The 23,006-nt window shown below is 38.9% G+C and overlaps 1 protein-coding gene across 1 annotated transcript in view; it reads right to left on the bottom strand.

The window, feature by feature from the left end:
• Positions 1–465: 465 nt before the first annotated feature.
• Positions 466–23,006, bottom strand: part of BMX (BMX non-receptor tyrosine kinase) — a gene marked incomplete at its 3' end in the record, with an annotated part of 41,059 nt that continues 18,518 nt past the window's right edge. Inside the window, exons 8-18 of the mRNA XM_080719366.1 lie at positions 21,834–21,884; positions 19,111–19,165; positions 17,241–17,320; positions 15,638–15,765; positions 12,096–12,170; positions 11,141–11,312; positions 7,479–7,695; positions 6,325–6,389; positions 4,397–4,515; positions 2,631–2,788; positions 466–540 (exon numbers count right to left, since the gene is read on the bottom strand). Coding sequence (XP_080575492.1) covers positions 466–540; positions 2,631–2,788; positions 4,397–4,515; positions 6,325–6,389; positions 7,479–7,695; positions 11,141–11,312; positions 12,096–12,170; positions 15,638–15,765; positions 17,241–17,320; positions 19,111–19,165; positions 21,834–21,884 — 1,195 coding nt within the window. The remainder of the gene's footprint in view (positions 541–2,630; positions 2,789–4,396; positions 4,516–6,324; positions 6,390–7,478; positions 7,696–11,140; positions 11,313–12,095; positions 12,171–15,637; positions 15,766–17,240; positions 17,321–19,110; positions 19,166–21,833; positions 21,885–23,006) is intronic.

Here is a 23,006-nt window from a genome sequence, read left to right as displayed (position 1 = left end):
ACTCTGTTTTAATAAACTCTCCATTTGATTAGCATGAATGATAAAATTTGAGACCATTAAAATATGAAGACATCTGTCCACATTTACGTACTTAGTATATATTTAATTATTATGATAATGACAATAGAAAGAAAAGAACGAATGTCCAACAGTTTTTCAATTCTGTTCTACCTTTACACATCCTACACACCATCTCTCTGTTGCAATCTGAAAATATTCTTCTGCTATAGGTTGGACCATGTTATATTAAGAGCAGCATAACCTGAATTACTAGTCTGACCTAAATTTCAAGGAAATTTTTATTTCCTACCTTGTTCATTTCGAGATACTATAACAGAAACACAGCACACACAACACTATTAAGAACTAGCTGAATTACATTGTGCCTTGCTACTTTCCTTATAAAGAATGAAAACGTTGACCGACATTGATATTAATTCTTATAATCACTCCTAAGTTTTTTCTTCAAGGTTTGTCTTTTTCCCGAAGTGGTTCGATGGACGATAAGAGTTGCTGAAACGTGGGACGCTTTTCGGGGAGCTAAATAAAAGAAAACCCCCATTTTTTTAGATTCAATGCAAGTTACAATTAAAGAGAATATATAAAACATGTCTACTTCCATCCTAAGGTTGAAAAATTTTGAAATGGGGAAGGTATAGACATTTCTTCTAAGATCAGGGACAAGACAAAGATGGCTACTCTATCCAGCGCTCTTACAAATCATGTTGAATGAAAAACAATTAGAGGCCCAAGAATTGGGAAAGGAAACAGGAAATTGTTTTTATTTGTGTAGGATATAATTGAATACTTGGAAAACCCAAGAGGATTGATTATAGAACTAACTCAAACAATAAAGAAATTTACCAAGAGAGCAGGATATGAAATTAACATACAAGATCAATATCCTCCACATGCACCTACAGTGACTAATTGGAAGACATTATGGAAGAGATAACTCCATTTCTAGTAGCAACAACTCCAAAATAAAGCACTTTAAAAATGCCCTCCCAGAGGAAAACATTGAAATCCTGCTGAAAAATACAAAGGTAGACTTGAACCTATTAAAAAAAGCATTTTTATTCTATTTTTTTTGTGGGGGGAGGAATATTGAGGATTGAACCCAGGGACATTCTACCTCTCAGCTACATCTTAGATTTTATTAATTTTGAAACAGAGTCTCACCAAGTGGCTGAGGGCCTTGCCAAATTGCTGAGGCTGGCCTCAAACTTGTGATCCTTTTATCTTGTCCTCCCAAGTACTGGGATCACAGGCATGCATCAACACACCTGGCTCCTCCTTTGTTCTAGAATAGTGCCACCGCGGTTCTTACGTTGTCACCTGCTCATCTTTTGACAAGATCTCCACTCATACCAAGGGAATTGGGAAGAAATTTTCTGATTCCTCTCAGATACCAGTGCATTTGGGGGGCTGTTCTTTGTCTCCTCTGAGCAATTCTTGTACTTCTCTCTAATTTGGATGCATAATTATAAACTGCTCAGTGTTTCAGGTCGGTGTGTGTGTGTGTGTGTGTGTGTGTGTGTGTGTGTGTGTGTGTGTGTTAGGACTCTGGGTTCAGTGGGGGACAGAGGTGGAGCCTCACACTTCCTTAGCATCGCCTATTAGCCTATTAGTTCTCTGACCATAGCAGATGTTTTGCAAATGGCTCCCCAGAAACTTTAACTCCACACTTTGCCCATAAAATCTTTTGTCTGCTTGCAATACTTTTATTCGGTGTTTTGAGGGCAGGGTGTAAGATGATGAAGTGGCATCCTTTATACATGTAAATGTTCTCTGTTATACATTTTCCACTTCAGGAGAGACTCCATAGTGTCCTTCAGACCAGGGACCCTGGCACTAGCCCACCTGTCCTTTACTGGCTGTGTGGCCTTGAGCAAGCTACATCTCTGTGGACCTCTATTTCTTCTTCTGTTGGTTTTAGTGATGATAACAGCCTACCTCAGAGCGGTTCCTTATGAATAAATTAGTTAATATTTATGAAGTTCTTAGCATAGTGCTAGACGTAAGTCATTCAGTAAATTGTCTGCAGCTGTGTTGATTGTTTAACTTACAAACATTTGGGGGCAGGAGCCTAAGGCCATTTCCACCTCTTCTGAAGCAGGTAGGTGCTTTCCCTCAAAAAAGCTTTGTTCTTATAAACATAGATATGGAGATATCATTATGGTATTTTTAAGAAACAAAAGGGACTTTAGATAACTGAGGAGAGATACCAGTAAAAGAGTGGAAGAAGACAGGGGGAGGGAGTGGGGAGGGGAAATAAAAGATTGATGAAGAAAACAGTTCAAATCATGTTATGTCCATAAATAACGTCATCACAAACAATCGCATGGACGTGTACAGAGAATAGGGGGGATAGGGTGAGGTATAGAGGGAAATACACCAAGTGCTGTGTGCACGAATCACTTTGTATCACTTTGAACATCCCTGGGATGTATAATTACAACATAGAGAGTCAAAAGATATATGACCATATGATTTGAACCTCACTGTGATGTCCAATTTAAAATGCACCAATAAAAATGTTTTTCAAAAAGCACTGTCCCAGTGGTAATGTAGCATCCACCCAGGATGCCCTTGGGACCCCTTCCAGCTCACTCAGGGTATGTACTTGCCTCATGCCAGCAGCTGAACATGATCTGGTAGATGGTGTCCGATGCCAGTTGTGGCCGGTAGAGCCTGTGGCCCTGGGACACCTTCATCACCACCTGGGAGTTGTCATACAAGTCATAGGGCTGCTTCCCCAGGCTGAACACCTCCCACATCAGGACTCCTGCACCACACCGAGGGGACGGAAGAGAAAGAAAGGCAACATCAGAAGGTGCAGGGCTTGTGGAATGAGCTTCATGCCCTGAGTCTGGAAGGATGGGGTTCAAGGCAAGGGATCTCTGGGAAGTGAATTCTAGTGAAAAGGGCAAGGGAATGGAGGGTGGGTCTGCATCCTCACTTTTGGGGCCCACGGTCTCTTCCCCATGCCCCCCCAAGACCTGAATGCCTGTGCTTGAGGAAAACCAAAGGCTCTTGGGCTAATGCAGGCCATACGGCTAGAGACCCCCTCATTTATAGGGATGACCATCTGCTTAATGAGCCCTGCCCAACCCTTAAGCGTAATCCACTGAAATTGCTCTCTCTCTCTCTCCTCTCCCTTTCTCTTCTCTCCTCTCTTCTTTCTCCTCTATCCTCTCTCTCTTCTCCCTCTTCCTCTGTCTGTCTGTCTGTCTCTCTCTCTCTTTGCTTTGGCAGTTGTGCGTGACAGCTTCATTGCACAAATTACCTTTCAGAGGAAATTAAACGATAAAATCATTAAGTGATTTTCCCCCTTCAGATACAGCAGTGATTCATAATCTTTTAGGGGTTAGGTGCCCTTCTAGAAATCTGATAAAGGCCACTGGCTCTTCACTTTAGGAAAACGAACACACTCTTTTTTTTGTTTATTTTGTTTTGTTTTGTTTTCTTGTCGATTTCAGGATGGTCACAACCACCGGAAGCTTATCCAGGGTGTCATAGATTACAAGTTAAGAAACTGAACTGAATTTTGGTTGTAATGGTCAAGAGGTTGGCATTTAAGGTTAGCCATATGTGGCTTTTTAAGCCAAGTTCTGTCATTTGTAGACTGGGTAAATTGTCCCCACTCAGCCTCAGGTTCTCTGTTTATAAAACCTTACAAAACCAGAAATATGCAGGAGAAAACATTGTTCTAAAACAACTGATACACTAACTTAAAACTTCCTTTGACCTTAAGACTAGAGATTTTACATCAAATATTTATAATAGAGCAATCTTATAAGTTGTTGTGGATCCATTAAAAAAAAAGAAACATTACAAAACAACTATCCAAAAGGGTATTGCTTCCTCATAACTTTCTTTTTGGAAGGCCATGCATTTATTTCAAAGTTAATATCCCTGCTCAAAAAATATGTGGGGCTCCTCTTTGGGAATTGCTTTCAGGGGCTCTGATTCATTTTTTAATATACTTATTGGGGGAAAACTGTTTAAGAATAGATTATTGCTGGGTGTGGTGGAAAAGCTCCTATTCACTTTGAGTTTTGTGAGAAAATGCTAGCAGGATGTAACCTATGTAATGTCCGTAAGCTGTCCTAACACCTGGCCCTAGAAAGTAAATTGTCCTTTTCAATCTCTTGCTTATCCTATATATATATATGTGTATATGTGTGTATATATATATATATATATATGTGTGTGTGTGTGTATGTATATATGTATATGTACATATGTGTATATATACGTATATATACATATATATGTAAATTTTGCAATTGTTCAAGGGCCTTTATAAAAATGGATGTTGCTACTCTTGTGGTTTCCTATTGTGGAAGCCACCTTATGAAACAGGGCTGGTCCTGTGTGGCCACTTCCTTACCATATGCCCATACATCTGACTTGCTGCTGTATTTGAAGTAGTGGAACACCTCTGGGGCTGACCACTTAACCGGAAACTTCGTTCCTACAGAACTGACATACTGGTCGTCAAGAACATACCTGTAAGGGAAAGCATCAACACAGACATTGAGATACATTGGAGGTTCATAAAGGAAAATCTCTGATAGCTCTCATTGTTTCATTGGTGGAACAGGCTGGCTAGTGAAGGACATAGAACCAAACCAAGTCTTAGCTGAATGCCTTGATTTTCCAGAACTTTTGCTTTTTATTTAATGTGTTAGCTTAGCTAAAGGCTGCTTATGATGGGTGAGCACTTTGAAAATATAGAGCCAGGTGTGGTGGCACATGCTTGTAATCCCTGTACTTGGGAGGCTGAGACAGGAGGATCCCAAGTTTGTAGCCAGCCTCAGCAACTTGGCAAGGCCCTCTGCAATTCAGTGAGATTCTGCTTCAAAATAAAAATATAAAATAGAGCTGGGGGTTTAGCTTAGAGATAGAATGCCCCTGAGTTACATCCTCAGGACCCAAATAAGTAGGGAGAGAGAGAGAGAGACAGAGACAGACAGACAGACAGAGAGATGAATATATACCTATGTATTTATGTATGTATGTATGTATGTATGTATGTATTTATTTGTTTATTTATTTATTTATTTATTTATTTTGGTGGTACTGGGGTTCCTGGAAGCCCTTCTATGTCCGGGCTATACTCCAAGACCTAATATATATATATATATATATATATATATATATATATATATATTTTTTTTTTTTTTTTTAAACAGGGTCTCTTAAGCCAGCAAGGCTGGCTCCGAACCAGCGCGATCCTCCTGTCTCTGCCCCTCAAGCGCGGGGATTACAAGTGTGTGCCACCATGCCTGGCGAATATATAACTTTCAAAAAGAGAAAAACTGAATGTAAAATGTTTGGTAAATATAGAAAAACACAAAATGTAAACTTAAAATCATCTGGAATGGGATGATTTTAAGAGAGAACCTGTACTTCGATCCCTCAAAACACATTTTTGTCAGTTCTGATCTTTTATTCTATACATGTGATCCAAACAATATTGCACTTCTCTTTTACCAAGTTTTGCTTTTTTTCTTTAGCAGATTGTGAGCATTTTCTCATGTGGTTATGTTTTCTACTGTAGCATCACATTTAATGACTGAATAATATTATTTCTTATGAATTGACATAATTTATTTAAATATGTAAGTTGTTTCTAATCTTCTGCTGTTATGAACAATGATGAAAAATAACCTTGGGAGATATCAAAATAATAAAAATACAAGTTCAAGTATGTTCACTAAACTCTTATTTGTATAATGACAAAATGGAAACAACATCCATGCCCCCATGTTGAGGAGTAATTAAATACATACAACAGTATGGAGCCATTAAAAATGAGATAGCTGTATGTTTGCCAAAATGAAAAGCTGTTCATGGTATATGAATATGTGCAAAAGCAAGCATTTCTAATAGTAATCCCATGTGGTAAAAACAAACAGAAGGGTACATATTTGTGTATATGACAGGAATTACTTAAAAATAAGGTCTGAAAAAGCATCCACCAAACATATTAGCAGCAGTTACTCCTAGTACTAAATATGGGGGAAAGAAATTAGGGCACAGTGTACTTTTTACACTGCATGCCACTGCTATGCTTCTTACAATATGAAAATATTATTTATATAAGGACTAGGGGAATGACATCATAATTTCCCTCAAAAATACTACAAAAATAAAATAACTCACCTAGAGAGAATAAAAAATAAAAATTATGGAAACTGAAAATTTGAAAATAATTGATAGAAAAACCACAGAGGAGTGTGTTAGAGATCTGTACCATAATTTAAAACATCAGGGACCAAGAGCTAATTGGGATGATCATGATCATTGGCTTACCTTGTCATGCCAAAGTCAGAGACTTTTACAGAGAGATCACTGTCCACTAAGCAGTTCCGAGCAGCCTTTTCGGGGGGGGGGACAAAAATTCCAAGTAATAAAAGTGACCAAGAATTTCTTTGTATCAGAGTCAGACATCTTTCTCCTCTTGAGCAGAATTCTCAGCAAAGTCTAAGTTCGCTTATGACAAGCCCAAATGCTCTAAAGTTGTCTTTATGTCCCTTGCAATTTTCAATTTTTTTTCAAAATGAAAATGTGCTCCCATAAAGGTTCTCACCCAAACACCCATCTTTGTAAAGCAATATGAAAGCTATTATGCTTTAAACATGCAATCTTAGCTTATGAAGAAGAGAAGAAAACTTTCTAGGAGGTCCCTTTCCACCACTAGATACTGTGCATTAATGGACACTTTGAGACATAAACGCTGTCCCCTCCAATTGATTAAATAAATTATCTGGCCTAGTGTATATGGCATGTTTGCTGTTAAGCACAAGAGCATCTCTAAAGATAAATCCCAGGAAACACAATCCCAATCCAAAGACATGTACAGATTTCATTTCTTCCCCCCAACACACCATATCAAATGACTGTTAGCACCAAGCCCTTCATAGAGTAAAGGTCAGCTTGGGTTTAATGGTTTTGGAAATATTACATTGGCCAAAGTCTTCCCTTCCTTCTCTTCTTCACACCACAATACAGCAAGCTATATAGACCTTGGCAGCTTATTTTACTCTTACTCTTCTATCCATATTTCAAATATTTTGTTTTCTTTCTAGGGATTGAACCCAGGGACATTCTAATACCAAGCTACACCCTAGCCTTTTTAATTTTGTGTTTTTAAACAGGGTCTCACTCTCACTAAGTTCCTGAGAGTCTCACTAAGTTTCAGTGGCTGATCTCAAACCTATGATCCCCCTATCTTGGCCTCCCAAGTCCTGGGATTATAGGCATGTGGCAACATACCTGGCTCAATTTGAAAATATTTTATCTTCAAATTGTATTTTTATTATAAAGTATGTGCTTACACAAGTCCAAGTGAGCAAATTAAAACAGAAGGCACCCTCCTTACTGTCCCTCCCCATGGCCACATCCCTGGAGTGGGGCACTGTGAAATAATTGTTTTCCTTCTCTGAGATTCCAATGGCTTGGCTTACCAAGTCCCGGTGTATGAACTGCTGGCTCTCCAAGAAGGCCATGCCTTCACAGACATTGTAGCACATTTCTAAAAGCTGAGAAGGTTCTAGTCCTTTCCCATGGCTCTTCAGGTAATTAAGCAAGCAACCATTAGTTATATATTCAGTCACTATGTATATGGGGTATTTCTTTGAACACACCCCATAGAATTTAACCAGCTTGGGATGGTTGAGTTTCCTGGAAAGAACAGATTTGTAAAGTTCAGTACTTTACACTTCATTTTTTAGATGCCCTGAAAAAAGAAACACTATACAATTTTTCCATTTTTGTTTGCTTTGATTTGTCCCTTTCTACTTGAACAGAGAGAAAAGAAAGTTTAGATTCTTATGGTGGGAACACAATAGCCTTTGGAGGTGTTTCAGTCAGCATTTTGACACAAAACATCTGACCATACAACTTAGAGGGAAGTTTATTTGCTCACAGTTCTGGAGATTCCAGGGGTTCAGTCCATGTGAGGCTGGGTTCAGTAATGATGAAACACAGGGCATGACAGCAGAATGGAGAGAGAAGAGAGAGAGAGAGAGAGAGAGAGAGAGAGAGAGAGAGAGAGAGAGAGAGAGAGAGAGAGAAAACACCAAGCACATGCAAGGGCTCTTCGTTCTGCTCTCACATTATGGGGGTTAAAACAAGAGAGCAAGCAAGGGGATTCAAAGACTCAAGCACAGTCCCTAATGCCATACCCCAGTGACTGACCTCCTCCAGCCACACCCCACTTGCCTGGATTACCACCCAGTAAATCAATTACAATGAATTCATTCACTTATGAGATTATAATCTTATTACACCAACTCTGAACATTAATACATGAGCTCTTTCAGGAGACGTTTTATATTTAAAATATAACAGGAGACAAAATATTGCCTGATATTAGGCACTAGCAGCCCCAGCATCAGTTTAGCAATTTGTGGATGCCATGTTTATCTTTCCTACCTAGAATCAGGGTAGCATCATTCCAAACTAGTATATCAGAATATGAAGAGTATCAACAATTTCATTTTAGAGAAGTGAGATTAGGCATGATTTTTTTCTGTTTTAAAGTATATAATTTTACATTATTTATTACATTGTTTTTGTACTGGAGATTGAACTCAAGGGTGTTCCATCTCTGATCTATACCTCCAGCCCTTTTAATTTTTTTTAAATTTTAAGACAGGATCTTGCTAATTTACCATACATCCCTTGAACCTGTGACCTTCCTGTCTTTGCCTCCTAAGTACTGGAATTACAGGCATGCACTACATGCTTAGCTATTTGTTAATAGCTTTCTATGATTATTTATGATGGCCAGCTTTTATGGTTATAGAATGTTCCCTGAAGAGTTCATGAGTTCATGTATTAATGTTCAGAACTGATACAAGTAAGTCATGAGGGTTTTAATGGATTTACTGGTGGTAACATAGAAGAAGGTGGGTCCTTGGGGGTATGACCTTGGAGACTCTGGTTATTTGAATCACCTTGTTTGCACTCTTGCTTCTGGCCTCTATAATGTGAGAAGAGATCTCTCTCTCTCTCTCTATCTCTCTATCTCTCTATCTCTCTCTCTCTCTTTCCTGTTGCCATGCCCTGAACTCTGCAGACCTGGCCTGAAATGGACTGAACCCTGAAATCTCAATGAGCTATGAGCAAATAAATCTTTCCACAAATAAATTTGTGGTGGTCAGTTATTTTTTATGATAGCCATGAGAATGCAATGACAAAAATGTCCTTGTGTGTGTGACACTAGAGATTAAACCCAGGAGCATTGTACCATTGAGTTCATCCCAGTCCTTTTAAAATTTTATTTTGAGACAAGATCTCTCTACATTACTGAGACTAGCCTTAAACTTAAGATCCTCCTGCCTCAGCTTCAGCCTCCCAAGTAGCTGTGATTACAGGTATGCATCCCTACGCTCAACTCAAAAATATGTTTTACTAATACACCAAGACACAAGGGTTATACCATGTGTCTAAGAAAGTTTTCTGTTAGCTTTTTGCCCTACATAAGGAGGACAGCCAGGATCCCCACTCTGGTTTTATGATGGTCAGATTGTCAAGGATAGAACCAGCTATGAAATTGGCAAATATCAGTGGAAAACAAAACTGCATGGATTCCTGTTTTAAATTCTTATGTAGTTACTGGTGGCAAAAGTAGAGGAGTAAAGCAAGTGCACTTCTAAGTGCCAGGGGTCCTTGCAGCTATATATGTAGCATGAACATGAAGCCAGCTCTGGACAAATGTGCACATGTGCATCTGCTTCTAAATAACTGTAAAATTATGGTAAAAGTGATTTGCTGACTTTCCTGGCTCCTTTGATCTTCATAAAGGAATGGATAAGGAAATGGACTCTGGAATGTCTGCCTATCTCTATTCTGCCTCTTTTACTAGCATCCTGACATTGGACAAGTCATGTAACATTTCTGCAGTTTAGTTTCTTGTGAGACAAGGAAAACAATGTTACATCCCTCCTAAGCTTCTTATCAGAATTGAATTACCTAATATTTATCAGGTGTCTGAGTAAAAAGTTTAAAGGTGTTTTTAGCCAGTATTTGTGATTTCTACTATCTTTGACCTAAGCCCTACTATGATACTACTTTCCATCCCATACTAATTGGTTCCTTAAAAGTGATCAGCCATGATAGTTTGCTTGGACTGCGAAGTTCCCAAGGATACAGAACTTCAACACTAAATACAGACAAGTACCAGGCAAACCTGATGGACTGGTTGCCCTGCAAAGTCTGATTCACCATGTTAGCTGGGCGTGCCTAGCAGCAGCACATACCTATAATACTAGTACTGGGAGGCTGAGATAGGAGGATTACATGTTGGAGGTTAACAGTGCACAGTAACTTAGTGAGAACCCATTTCAAAATGAAAAATAATATAGGGCTGGGGCGTAGTTCCGAGTTAGAACACCCCTGGGTTCAATCCCAAATATCACATTCAAAAAGTCTGATTCATGATATTAACAAAAAGAGGGCAACTTAATTATATAGAAGAGAGAGAGACAGACAGACAGACAGACAGACAGACTGAGACAGAGACAGAGAGAGAGAGACAGAGACAGAAATAGATAGGATATGTATTGCCTAAAATCTTAGAACTGTGTTTGGAATCAAACCCCATGAAGGAGGAAATGTTCATTTATCAGGTGAGAAAATAATGAGGATGAAAAAGGGATTTTTACCAGATAATTTATTTGGTACTAGGGTTTGAAAACTGAGCTATACCTCCAATCATTTTTTTTTATTTTGAATCAAGGTCTGGCTAAGTTTCTGAGGCTGGCTTCAAACCATCAATTCTCTTGTCTCCGCCTCCCAAGTGTTGGGATTCCAGACATGTGTCACCACACCTGGCTTTACCAGAGTGTATTGAAGGTACCAAGAAGGAAAATGATATTGTTGGTAGACCATTAGTTTTCAATACCACCTTAGTCATGGATAGCAACTCCACTTTGTCCTTCATCCTACCATGTACCTTCTTACAGGTCAAAGAGGCCACAATGCCAAGGAGACATTCCTGCTAAGAGTCAGAACATCCCTCTCTCAGTCACTTTTAGGGTACAAGGACTCTGGAAACCCCTGTCTATACAGTCCTTGCTAATAATGCTCTCTTGAGAACTACTACTCTTCAGGAGAGACTTACATCATAGTCTGGGCCTCCTGAAAGAATTCATCTTCCGACATGGAGCCCTCCTTGATCATCTTCACAGCAACATCATACTGCCCCTTCCACTTGCCCAGCTGGACCACTCCAAACTGGCCACTTCCCAGCTCCCTCAACAGCTCAATCTCTTCTCTTTTCAGCTCCCAGATTCCTAATAAGGCAAGAAAGACGCTCTTGAGGATGAGGGTAAGAAGGCTTACCTTGGAGCTAACAGCCTCCCCAGTGATTTCCTCTTTAATGAGAATTTTACATTGACAATATGAAGAATAGCAATATGTTCTTGTTTAAATTAGTAACTTAAAAAAAACCCTTTGTGATGTGGTCTCCTGTCCACACAACACCACCCAGAGAAACATGGTTCCAGAAGCAGCTGCAGGTACTAAGAAGTACATCGCCAAACAGAAACATCTTGGAGAATGTCAGGCTCAAAATGTAGTTGATACCCTTCGGTTGGCAAAAAAATCACTAGTTTTCTTAAGAACAAATTAAACTGTGAACTAGGTGGATGTTCTTCTAATCACATGAACTTGAGACCAGGCTCCACTAAGCAGGAATAGAATCTAAGAAAAACAAGGATAAGCACTGGGGTGCTGGAGGCAAATGATGAGATCTAACAAGAGGACTAATTTGGTAATCATTTTGGTAATTCTGGGGGTAGTATAGATTTAGGTTGAGTGGGTATAATTTTTATGAAAATGAATAAATATATTAGGAATGAAACCCTCCCTTCTACAATCTGAATAGGGCCCTCCTTCCCAACTTCCATCCTTTATTCAGTTACTAGATTGTCTTAAAGGTACCAAGAAGGACAAGGACATTGTTGGTAGAGTATATATTTTCAATACTTCCTTAGTCCTGGATGTATATTAACCAGGTATGTTTAAACCCAATCCAGTAGAAAATGGAATTTAAGAACCCAAGGATTTGTCCCTACCACTTCTCAGGGACACAGAAACTGGGACCTTGTTGGCCTTGGTGGAAACAGGATGGCGGAGCCGTGTGATCATGCCTGCAAAAAAACAAATCAGCATCCAGTCATCACACCATTGCATCATATCGCACGACATCATGTAGCATTGGCTCACAGCTGTTCTTGTTCCAAAACAGTTGGAAGAGCAGTGTTCAGGATGTTGCCATACAGAAAGACAATCCACAGGATGATCTTCACGTGGTAGTTGTTCTAGTTGGCTTGACCTGACTAATCAGTTCAATGCAAAGCAAAAGTTAAAGGAGTAAACTGCTTTATGTGATCATAAAAAAAAAAATCCCAACCAGGCCTGGAGGCACACGCCTGTTATGCTAGTACTTGAGAGGTTAATTCAGGAGGATGACAGGTTCAAGGCCATCCTCAGCAACTTAGCAAGACCCTGTTTTCAAAATAAAAAATAAATAGGGCTGAGGGTGTAGCTCAGAAGTAAAATGTCCCAGGGTTCACTTCCTGGTAACACACACACACACACACACACACACACACACACACACACACAATCTCATAGAAGTTAGTTGCTTGGTAGAATCTTTTTCTTTGAAATTTTTCTCATTTTTATTTTGCTATCTCCTTACATCTTATACTTGAATATGTATGAAAATAGCACATAGATTTGGCAAATTTTTCAAGCAATACAGTAGGGTACAAAATAAAAGATAAACCATCTGAATTTTTAAAATTACTAAATTTCAGTAAATTAAACTATTACTAAGTTTTCCTCACATGATAGAAAAGCTGAGTTAAAACTCATCATCATTTTTATTGTGCCTTGACAGAACCCACTCAAAAAAAAAATGATTTTTGCTTTAAATGTAGGATTTTTTTTTTTTTTTTTTGGTGGCACTGGGGGTGGAATCCAGAGGCTTTCTACCTCCGGGCTATACTCCCAGACCTATTTTATATTTTATTTGGAAACAGGGTCTCACTAAGTTGCTGAGAGCCTAAGTAGCTGAGGCAGGCTTAGAACCTGTGAGATCCTCCTGTCTCAGCCTCCCAAGCACTAGGATTACAAGCGTGCACCACCACGCCCGGCTTAAATGTAGGATATTTTCTAAGTAATGGGAACTATCACACATGTACTCCTCTTCTTCTTCTTCTTCTTCTTCTTCTTCTTCTTCTTCTTCTTCTTCTTCTTCTTCTTCCTCTTCTTCTTCTTCTTCTTCTTCTTCTTCTTCTTCTTCTTCTTCTTCTTCTTCTTCTTCTTCTTCTTCTTCTTCTTTCCTGTAGTACTGGGAATTGAATCCGAGGGTTGCTCTATCTCTAAGCTATATTCCTGGCCCTTTTAATGTTTATTTACTTATTTATTTATTTACTTATTTTGTGGTGCTGGGGATGGAACCCAGGGGCATTCTACCTCTGAGCTACACCCCCGGCCCTATTTTTTATTCTTTATTTTGAAACACGGTCTCACTGAATGCCAAAGGACCTTACTAAGTAGCTGAGGTTGGCCAAGAACCACAATCCTCCTGCCTCAGCCTCCCAAACACTGGGGTTACAAGTGTGCGTCACCATGCCCGGCCCTAACATTTATGTTTTGAAACAGCGTCTTGCTAGATTGCTGAGAATCTCACTATGTTGCTGTGGTTGTCCTTGAACGTGCGATCCTCCTGTCTCAGCCTCCAAAGTACTGGGATTACAGTTTTTTTTCTAGGTATTTGTTGGCATTTGGCATTTGATGTGTATTCTCCAGCCTTTGGATTCTGTATCTTTAATTAGCATAAATAAATAAATGTAAAAATTAGCACACTCCTCCAAAATATGTGTATGTACAACAACTGCTATAATGCTACATGGTATAAGAATGCACTAACTAATGGAAAACTTGAGCAAATAAGATTAAAAACAACTACAAATAAACAATTTACTATCCTCTCTCAATAGCCTGTGAAGTTTCTTGTGCATCTTCTAGGATTGAACTATTCACTTAGAGAGGTCTTTTTATACTTTTCCCAAAAGGTACTCTTTTTTTTTTTTGCGTACTAGAAATGAAACCCAAAGTCATTCTACCTCTGAGCTACACCCCCAGCCCTATTGTTTATTCTTTATTTTGAAACAGGGTCTCACTGTGTTGCAGAGGTCCTCACTAAGTAGCTGAGGCTGCCCTCAAACCATGATCCTCTCATCTCAGCCTGCCAAATGCTGGGATTACAAGCATGCACCACCACGCCCAGCTTCAAAAGGTACTCCTGAGGTGCTACAGGTCAAAACAACACTTGAATAAATATGGATAAGGGAAAAATACAAGAACCAAAGCAAAAGCCAGAAAGCCACCGATGTGCCTGCAGCCAAGTAAAATGCAGGAGTAGTAGAATGGTACACAAGTGGAACTATTCTAGAAAGCAGAGTAGATATTTATCAATCCATCCATCCAGCCAGCCAGCCAGCCATCCATCCATCTCTCTTCTTCTTTATCTATTGACTGTCAGTACATTAGACAAAATTTAAAAAGTTGTGGTCCTGGGGATTGAACATAGGAGCATTCTACCTCCAAGCTCTTTTATTACCTCAGCCCTTTTATTGTTGTTTAGTTTGAAAGAAGGTATTTCTAGGTTGCTGAGAGCCTCATTATGCTGCTGAGGCTCTACTCAAATCCGCAATCCTCCTGTCTTAGCCTCCTAAGTACTGGGATTACAGGTGTGTGCCACCATGCCTGGCTAGGCAAAAATTTAAAAGAATAGTAGTATCCAATGTTGGGGAAGATGAGAGAAATCGTTAGTAGAAGAATTTGCCAATTTCTAAATTTTATTCTTAGCCTTGGAAATTCCACTTTTAGGAACTGGCAATAGAGACACTCAACTAGGCATAGAGAGGTGTATGTGCAGGATTGTGCAATGAAACATCCATTGTAATGTGAAAGCATTGACATGATCCAATTGGAAATCAATAGAGGGTTAGATGAATAAATTATGTAGCAACACTACAGTAGAATTCTATGCAGCTATTAAACAGAACAAAGTAAACTATATGTATTCCCATGGAAAGACTTCTAAGACATATTGTGTAAAGAAAGCAAGTTGAATAATAGGTGGCGAATGATCTTATCTCTGTGAAACTGTAATATCTATACATATACATTTTATTATTCATCAGTAATGAATGTTAATATCAATATATAAAGAACATCTACCATAATTGACACGGACACGATCTTATCCATGGAAGGTATACATCTATTAATACATATTCCCATAATATTTGAATTTGACAATAAACTTGTTTCTATAGGCAAGAAAAAAACTACAAATATCTTATAAAGAGATTTTCTCCTTTTAAGTCACTCAATTTCATTCATTCTGGCATTATAAAATTTATCATGTTATATTCTAGGAAGTAAAAGTTAAAGATCATAGCAGGAAAAGACCTTAAGAGCATGTTTTCATACTTTTTTGGTTTCCTATATAATTAAGAATATTAGGAGGTTCAATAGTATCCAAGAAAATTGATATTTATCAGCGAGGATCCATAAAAGAAAAATTGAAATATGTTACCTGCTGAATTGTGTTGATGATAGTGAATAAGCTTTGGAATGGAATCAAAACAGTAGTTTTCTGCCAGGTATAATTTATTTTCAGCATTCGTATGCACATGGTAATGTTTGACAGTTCCTTTTTTATCACTAGTGAAGAAAAAAGGATGTTAGAACATTTTAACCAAACAATTGAAGCTTGATTAAAAAGTGCTTAAATAGTTATTTTAGATGCATTTGCAAATTTTGGAGCAGGAAGTTAAGAAGGTCTTGACATCTGGTGTTTTTCTGAAGGTATCCATGAAGAGCAATAAGAGATCACTCTATTATCCCAAATTGGAGGTAGAATTTTCTGTTAAAAATTCTCAAAATAAGATACATTTTTCATCCCTTAATTATTATAAATGCACATGTATGTGGTGTGAGATAGGACACAAGGAGGAAAACACCAAGGCACAGAGTCATTCAATACAGCTATGACAAAAGGGTCACACACACAGAAATACTTTCTTTTCAAGTGGTCTCATCAAAATTTCTTATCAAGATTTGACCAGATTATCATTACAAACCACTACGAGTTCCAGCGTAGACACAGGGATGGAGATGAAGAAACAGGAGGTGGCTGTTGGTGGCCTGGCTTCATGGGGTCACTTACTAGTTTTGTGGGCAGGACTTTTAAAATGTTTATGAACCTCAGTCCTCTCATTTGTAAAATGGTACAAATAAAAATAGCTTTCCTATTTGTTTTGGGGGGTTATTTAAAGGAATGAAAGAGCTAAAATCCAAATGGGATTTTTGGGGAATGACTTATAAAACTCTAGAGGAGGATCCTGATGTTGGTAATAATGAGTTGCATAAGATAACTCTGGGGGTTTCTTTAGATGCCTATATTGAGGTACAGGGAGTGGAGGAGGTAGAACTACTTTTCCTCCAGCAGCTGCAATAACAGTGCTCATAACTGCTATTATTTATTAGTGCCTACTATGTGCCAGGAACTGCTCTGATCTAATTCATGAATTAATTCACTGCATCCATAGCACTTCATCCATAATATATCTTCCTTTCAAATAAAGAGTTTGAGGCATGGAGGTTAAAAAACTTAATGTCATAACACTCTGAGATGGTAGAGCTGGAATTGGGATCTAGAAATTAAACTTTAAACCAGAACTTTTTATCTGCAAAGGACAGCATACTTGAAGGAAGCTATGCAGAGAACACAGTGACATTGACTCAGCCTTCAGCTACTTCTAACCCCACTGGAAAGGTTTACTGAAAACTGGGCACTGGAGTAGGTTTCTCAGCTCAGGAGGTGGATAGGGCTGGCATTGCTGTTTTTCTCTCTTTCTATGCTTAGATATAATTTGAAGGGAGTCACCCATGAGTCTTCTTAATAAATATTTGCTGAAGCACGTTGTATTTTGGCTATTCTATAATTATCTGGGGATAGGAAGAAAGGGATCACTCAGAGAAGGGGTGACTACAAATGTTCACATTCAAGAGAAATATTTTGATATGAAATTTCAGAGTTTCAAGACAGTATCTTGTCTTAAAATGTCACTAAATGATCAGCATACTGAAAGATCATACACAGAAAAATAAAACAAATAAATCCATGCCATACTTACTTCACAGCCTTACTAAATAAGGATACTGTAAACATTCCCACTTGGCTGGAATTTCTAACCATAAATGCTCCTTCTTTTCCCTGAAAAAGAAGGATCATTTTAATTTTTCTTAAAAATGATTTTTTCACATAGAGAGTAAGACAAGAAATCTTCCAGATCTACTTTAAATGTCATTGAGGGCACAACTTACCCAATAGTTGGCACAGAGGAATGGGTCACAGTTTTGCTTTCCTCTTTTTTCTCGCTCAATATCTTTATTTTTCTTATAGTGCTGAGAATGGAACCTGGGTCCTTGCACATGCTAGGCGACCGCTCTACCAATGAGCTATATCTCCAGTCTACTCAATATCTTTGTATGTGTGTGGGGGGGTACTGGGGATGGAACCAAGAAACTTTCTATTATCTCTCAGCCCTATTTTTATTTTTTATTTTGCAACAAAGTCTTACTAAATTGTGGCAAGTCCTGCTAAGTTGCTGAGGCTGGCCTCAAACCTGTGATCCTCCTGTCTCAGCTTCCTAAGTACTAGGGATACAAGTGTGTGCCACCACACCTGGCTCACTCAATATCTTTGTAAATCTACCCTATATGTTTCAACTCTTCTCCTCCAGTTAATTTTTTTTGGTGGTACTGGGGTTCCTGGAAGCCCTTCTACCTCCGGGCTACACTCCCAGACCTATTTTTACATTTTTATTTGGAAACAGGGTCTCCCAAGCCAGCGCGCGCGGCTGGCTTCGAACCTGCGCGATCCTCCTGTCTCTGCCTCCCAAGCGCGGGGATGACAAGCGTGCGCCACCACGCCCGGCCTCCTCCAGTTAATTTTTAACAATTTCTGATAGTTTTATTTGTTTTGCACTTATGTAAGTCTGATGTTTTCATATTTAATAACTAAAATTTAGAAACACATATCACCATATAATATCCTTGGAAGATTTTAGAAAACCAAAGATGTGGAATAGCTTGTTAGAGATCTATACTCAGCTTGTCTTACTCAATGGCTTGTGGGAATTCTAAGCAGATCCAGATTCGTTGAACTACATCAAAGTATCATTTTTGTGAATCCAAAGAATTTGCTTTTGGAATCATACCCATTTGTGATAAAATCAGAAAAATGTATGCCTTATCACATCTGCTGTGCCCCAGGTTAGGTGCTAATGAGCGGTATGAATGGCTGCAGTGATAGTTCTAAATAAATCATCTCTCTTGGGCCGAGTGTGTAGCTCAGTGATACAGTGCTTGGCCAGCATGTGCACGGCACTGAGTTCCATCCCTAGTAGTGTAAAAATAAGACAAAACAAAACAAATCATCTCTCTTATTCATGACCTGGTTCAGTCTTCTCCTGTATTGACTTTGGTCTGGATCATGTGATTTGCTATGACCAATAGGACATTAGCAAATATGATAAATACTTGCACTGTGCTCTGGGTGTGGCATCCCTATTGACTGCCTCAGCTAAACCAAAGGCCTCAGGAATCCAGCAGCCAAATGCGGCGCCAAGAGTGAGCCTAGGAAAGACCTGCAGCTGGCCCAGTTGGTTCACAGAATTGTGAGAAATCATAAGTGTGTTTCCAGCCACTGCATTTTGGGGGTGGTTTATCATACAGCAATAGAGCAGGGAAACAAGTGACTGGACACGAAGGTTTTTGGTAACCCCAAAGCTGGGCAATCGACACTCTGACGAGCCAACTGCAGAACTAGCAATGTCTCTATGAGGACTGCATTATCCTCTGGGCCCACCAATAGAAAGAAATTCTCATACTTGGGGTGGAGCTTCATAGTGGGCTTAGCATATGCCATGGGTTCAATTCCCAGCACTAGAACAAAAAATGAGAGAGATTCTTAGAGGCTATTTAAAAAGAAAGACTATTTACCTTCTGTCTCAGTAACTGCTCAGATTGAGACCTGGAGATGTCACCTGCAAACCAGCTGAAAGATGAAGAAATGCCATATTTGCATAACTGGACATTTAACTTTTTAATCAATAAAATGAGGCATTGCCCTACATTAGGGGTTTCTAAACTTGACTGTATTTAAAAAAAATACAGACTCTTGAGACCCCATCACTGAATTCTGATTCTTGGGCAAAGTCTGAATATGTGAAGCTTTAAGTGGGCTGGCATTTAGGGGAACCTGTGAGTCATTCCACATGTCACCGTTTTGAATGAGTACCAGAGATTGAACCAATGAATACCATTCCGAAGAAAAAGTCAGGATTTCTAAGTATAACTGCTCTTATCTTTCAACCCTATCATTCCTTTTAATCATCAAATATAAGCACACTTCATATCACCTTACTTCAAAGTAAGTGCTTCTTGGAAATAAAACAAATTCTTGTTAACACTAGATACATATCTAAGACAGTATTAGGTCAGGGACAGTGGTACTAAACCGAGAAAAAGATGGCATAGGAGAACCAGATATAATTCTTTTTCTTTGAAAATAACATTTAATATCACCCTTTGTATAGAGGTAGCTAAGATTATCGTGTTCATATTTGTATGTGAAACTCAGCAAGCAAAGAGCAGTGGTCTTTTAGCTAAAATGTATTAAGGAAATGAGCTGGGTATGAGGTGGAATCTATTTGTAGACTGAGAGGACCTTCTGGCTAGAACAGAACACCTGACAGAGGAAAAAGTACAGAAGGAAAGTGTGGATAGAAGGGAAGAAATATCAGAGAAAAATCATATCTCAGAATGTGGTAGGAATGAATGGGAAGTGCTTCTCTGTACAGTCTCTGCATTAGTTGAGGAAAGGTATATCAGCTGGTGGAGAGATAGTTCAGTAGCGAGGAAAGAGCTTTATATCAGCCATCTTGGAAGGCTGGGTTCTAGAACTAACTTCTCGATATGCAGTTATGTGACTTTGAGCAAGCCACTTTACCTCTTTTGACCTCGGATGTCCCCATTTGTAAAGTTAGGGAGAAGGTTGATGTTGAGAAGTTTGAAACTCTCTTCTACCCTGACACATACAGATAGTGTTTATTAACATTTGAGATATTAACTGACAGTTTAACTATGAATTCCCATTTTAAACAAATAATAGTGAATCAAAATTCCATTTAGGGAACGTGATCTAAGATACCTACGGGAGATAGAAGGAAGAGATGATCAGGAACAGAGAGGCCTACAAAGGCAAGGTAAGATTATGTATATAGCCTAGCCTTTTCCCTTCTCACGTGAATATATATTTTTCATGTATCTGTATTTTGTTAAAATCTATTTTATTTTTTTAAAAAAATAAGTGTTTCAATGTCAGAGCAGCAGAAGTCCATGCCTAGTCCTAACACATGATTTTCCATCTAGATCTCAGCCTCCATGTTAAATTGAATGTACTAGAATTGCTCATAATGTTATGGCCAGAAGACAAATGTTCTGCATTGGCTTTCCAAATCAAAGAAAGACTTCCAATTTATCTGAATGTTAAGGACTAAACCACCCCAATGGGATCTTCACTTCAACTGGTGAAGTCTTTGTCTTTTACTAAAAGGTGACTATCTTTGGAAATAACATTGTGCTGGTACTTCTCAGCCTTTTATGTCTTGGTACAAATTATTTGATCAGTTGCTTTGTTGAGGGTAGATACTAGGTCAGAGGGTGGAGGTAAAAGGGAGCTACAATATGGTGAATAGGTCATGCTGTAAAGGGATGGAGGGTGCCAGCACATCTTCCCTGATGTGATGGGTACACCAAGACAAGGCTGGGTGAGAGATAAGAGAAGGACTGGACACACTGATGTATGCTTTGCAAAAGCCCTAATTTTACAAGTAACCAATAAATCAATAACACACCTTGTGCAGAATTAAAAATATGCATAATAATAGTGTCCAAATAAATATTATAGCATTGGGTATCAAGTATCTGAATTCTGCAACAATGCTCTATTACTCTCACCTTGCTTTAACACCAATTTTTAAGTCTAGGGGATAATAATGTGTCCTGGTTTGTTGAATGATGGAACCATAAATCTTGGGAAGGATCTTACAGGCCACTTAGGCCAATCTGACTTGATATAATGAGTATGACCACACATTCTTATTTTCCCACAACAGTCCAGTTTATACCAGAAGTCCAGTGAAATTTTTCTCTCTCTTCAGCATCTCAATTCAGGTGCTAAGTGATAAGGTCACCCTAGGAATAAGAACATCTCAACATAGATGCTGCCATACTCAAGGTCTCATTATACTATCTTGTAAAATGACTATATCATAAATAACTTCCTCCCTAAATCTGACTCAATATTAAGATATTTTAAACTTCACCCCAAGGATATGTCTCCAGGGGATAAATAATGAACAGATACATCATATACTATATTTATAAAGATGAGAAATGAAGGGAACACTGGATATATGAAAAATCTAGAGAAAGTTCAGCCCATTTAGAAAGTCCATATTGGGGAAAACATCTTCATTAGTAATAACTTAGCTCACTGCCACCTGTCATTTAGTTATATGGCCCAGACCCTCACACTAGTATATGCATGTAAATACAGCCTCCAAAGACAGTTTGAGCAATCTGTTTTGACGCTTTTGAGAAATGGAATAGAAATGTCTAGGTGTAGTCTTAAAGGAGCACAAAACTCTTTCAACACTCACTCATAATAGTCCAGACTTTCTTCTTCAGATGAACTTGATTCAGGAAACTCCCTGAAGAAGAGTCAAGAAACCACATGAGTATGAAAAATCACCAAGAAACAATCCAAATGCCTTGGTAGTGCAAAATCCAATCCCATCATTCTTTTCTTGAAAATAAATAAAATTAAGTTACATTTCCATTATTGCACTTGGGAAGGTATCAGCAACGTGCAGTGCAGACAGTCATTCAAAAGTCGAGTTTATGCCCAATTTAAAGAGCAAGTGGCCCTTTAAAACAAAAGGCCCCTAGGAACTCAGGTGTCTTCCCCTCTTCTTTTAGAAGTATAAGTATTAGTGCATACTAACTGTACAAATCAATGGGCTTCACTGTGATTTTCCATACATGCATATAACACGCTGTGATTTTGTCAGAAGAGTGGGCCTATGGAAACACGAAGATTCCTTCAGGAGTGATTACAGTACAATGTCAAAAATTAATAATTCTGCCGGGCATGGTGGCATACGCTTGTAATCCCCGCGCTTGGGAGGCAAAGACAGGAGGATCACGCAGGTTCGAAGCTAGCCACGCTGGTTTAAGAGACCCTGTTTCCAAATAAAAATATAAAAAAATAGGTCTGGGAATGTAGCCCGGAGGTAGAAGGGCTTCCAGAAACCCCAGTACCACCAAAAAAAATTAATAATTCTTCTTAGAGATGAATTATTCAACTCCAGATTGCTTTCCCTCTTACTAGCAATGCCTGAACCAGCTACATTAATGCTCATGCGAACACCAGAGGATTTCAGCAGTGATGACTAGGAGAAATCAGTGGGAGAAAAACCATAAGCCAAGTCGGGCGTGGTGGGGCACACCTGTAATCCCAGCATTCGGGAGGCTGAGACCGGAGGATCGCGGTTCGCAGATAGCCTTAGCTACTTAGTGAGGCCCTTTGCAACTCAGTGAGACCAGGTTTCAATATAAAGAATAAAAAAATAGGGTAGGGACTGTAGCTCAGAGGTCAAAGGCCTCTGGGTTGCATCCCCAAACCCGCAAAAAAAACAAAATGTAAGCCACAAACTGTCAATTCAGACCCACCTGAGGCTTCAAAAAGATAAACTACACAGTTTGGGTATATATTTACATTAAATGCAAAGCCTAGTCATAAAAATTAATGCGAATGTTGCTAGCTTTCCTGC

The sequence above is a fragment of the Muscardinus avellanarius genome (genome assembly GCF_963383645.1).
Source record: "Muscardinus avellanarius genome assembly, chromosome: X".
Lineage (NCBI taxonomy): Eukaryota > Metazoa > Chordata > Mammalia > Rodentia > Gliridae > Muscardinus > Muscardinus avellanarius.
This window is presented reverse-complemented; position numbering and strand designations above follow the sequence as displayed.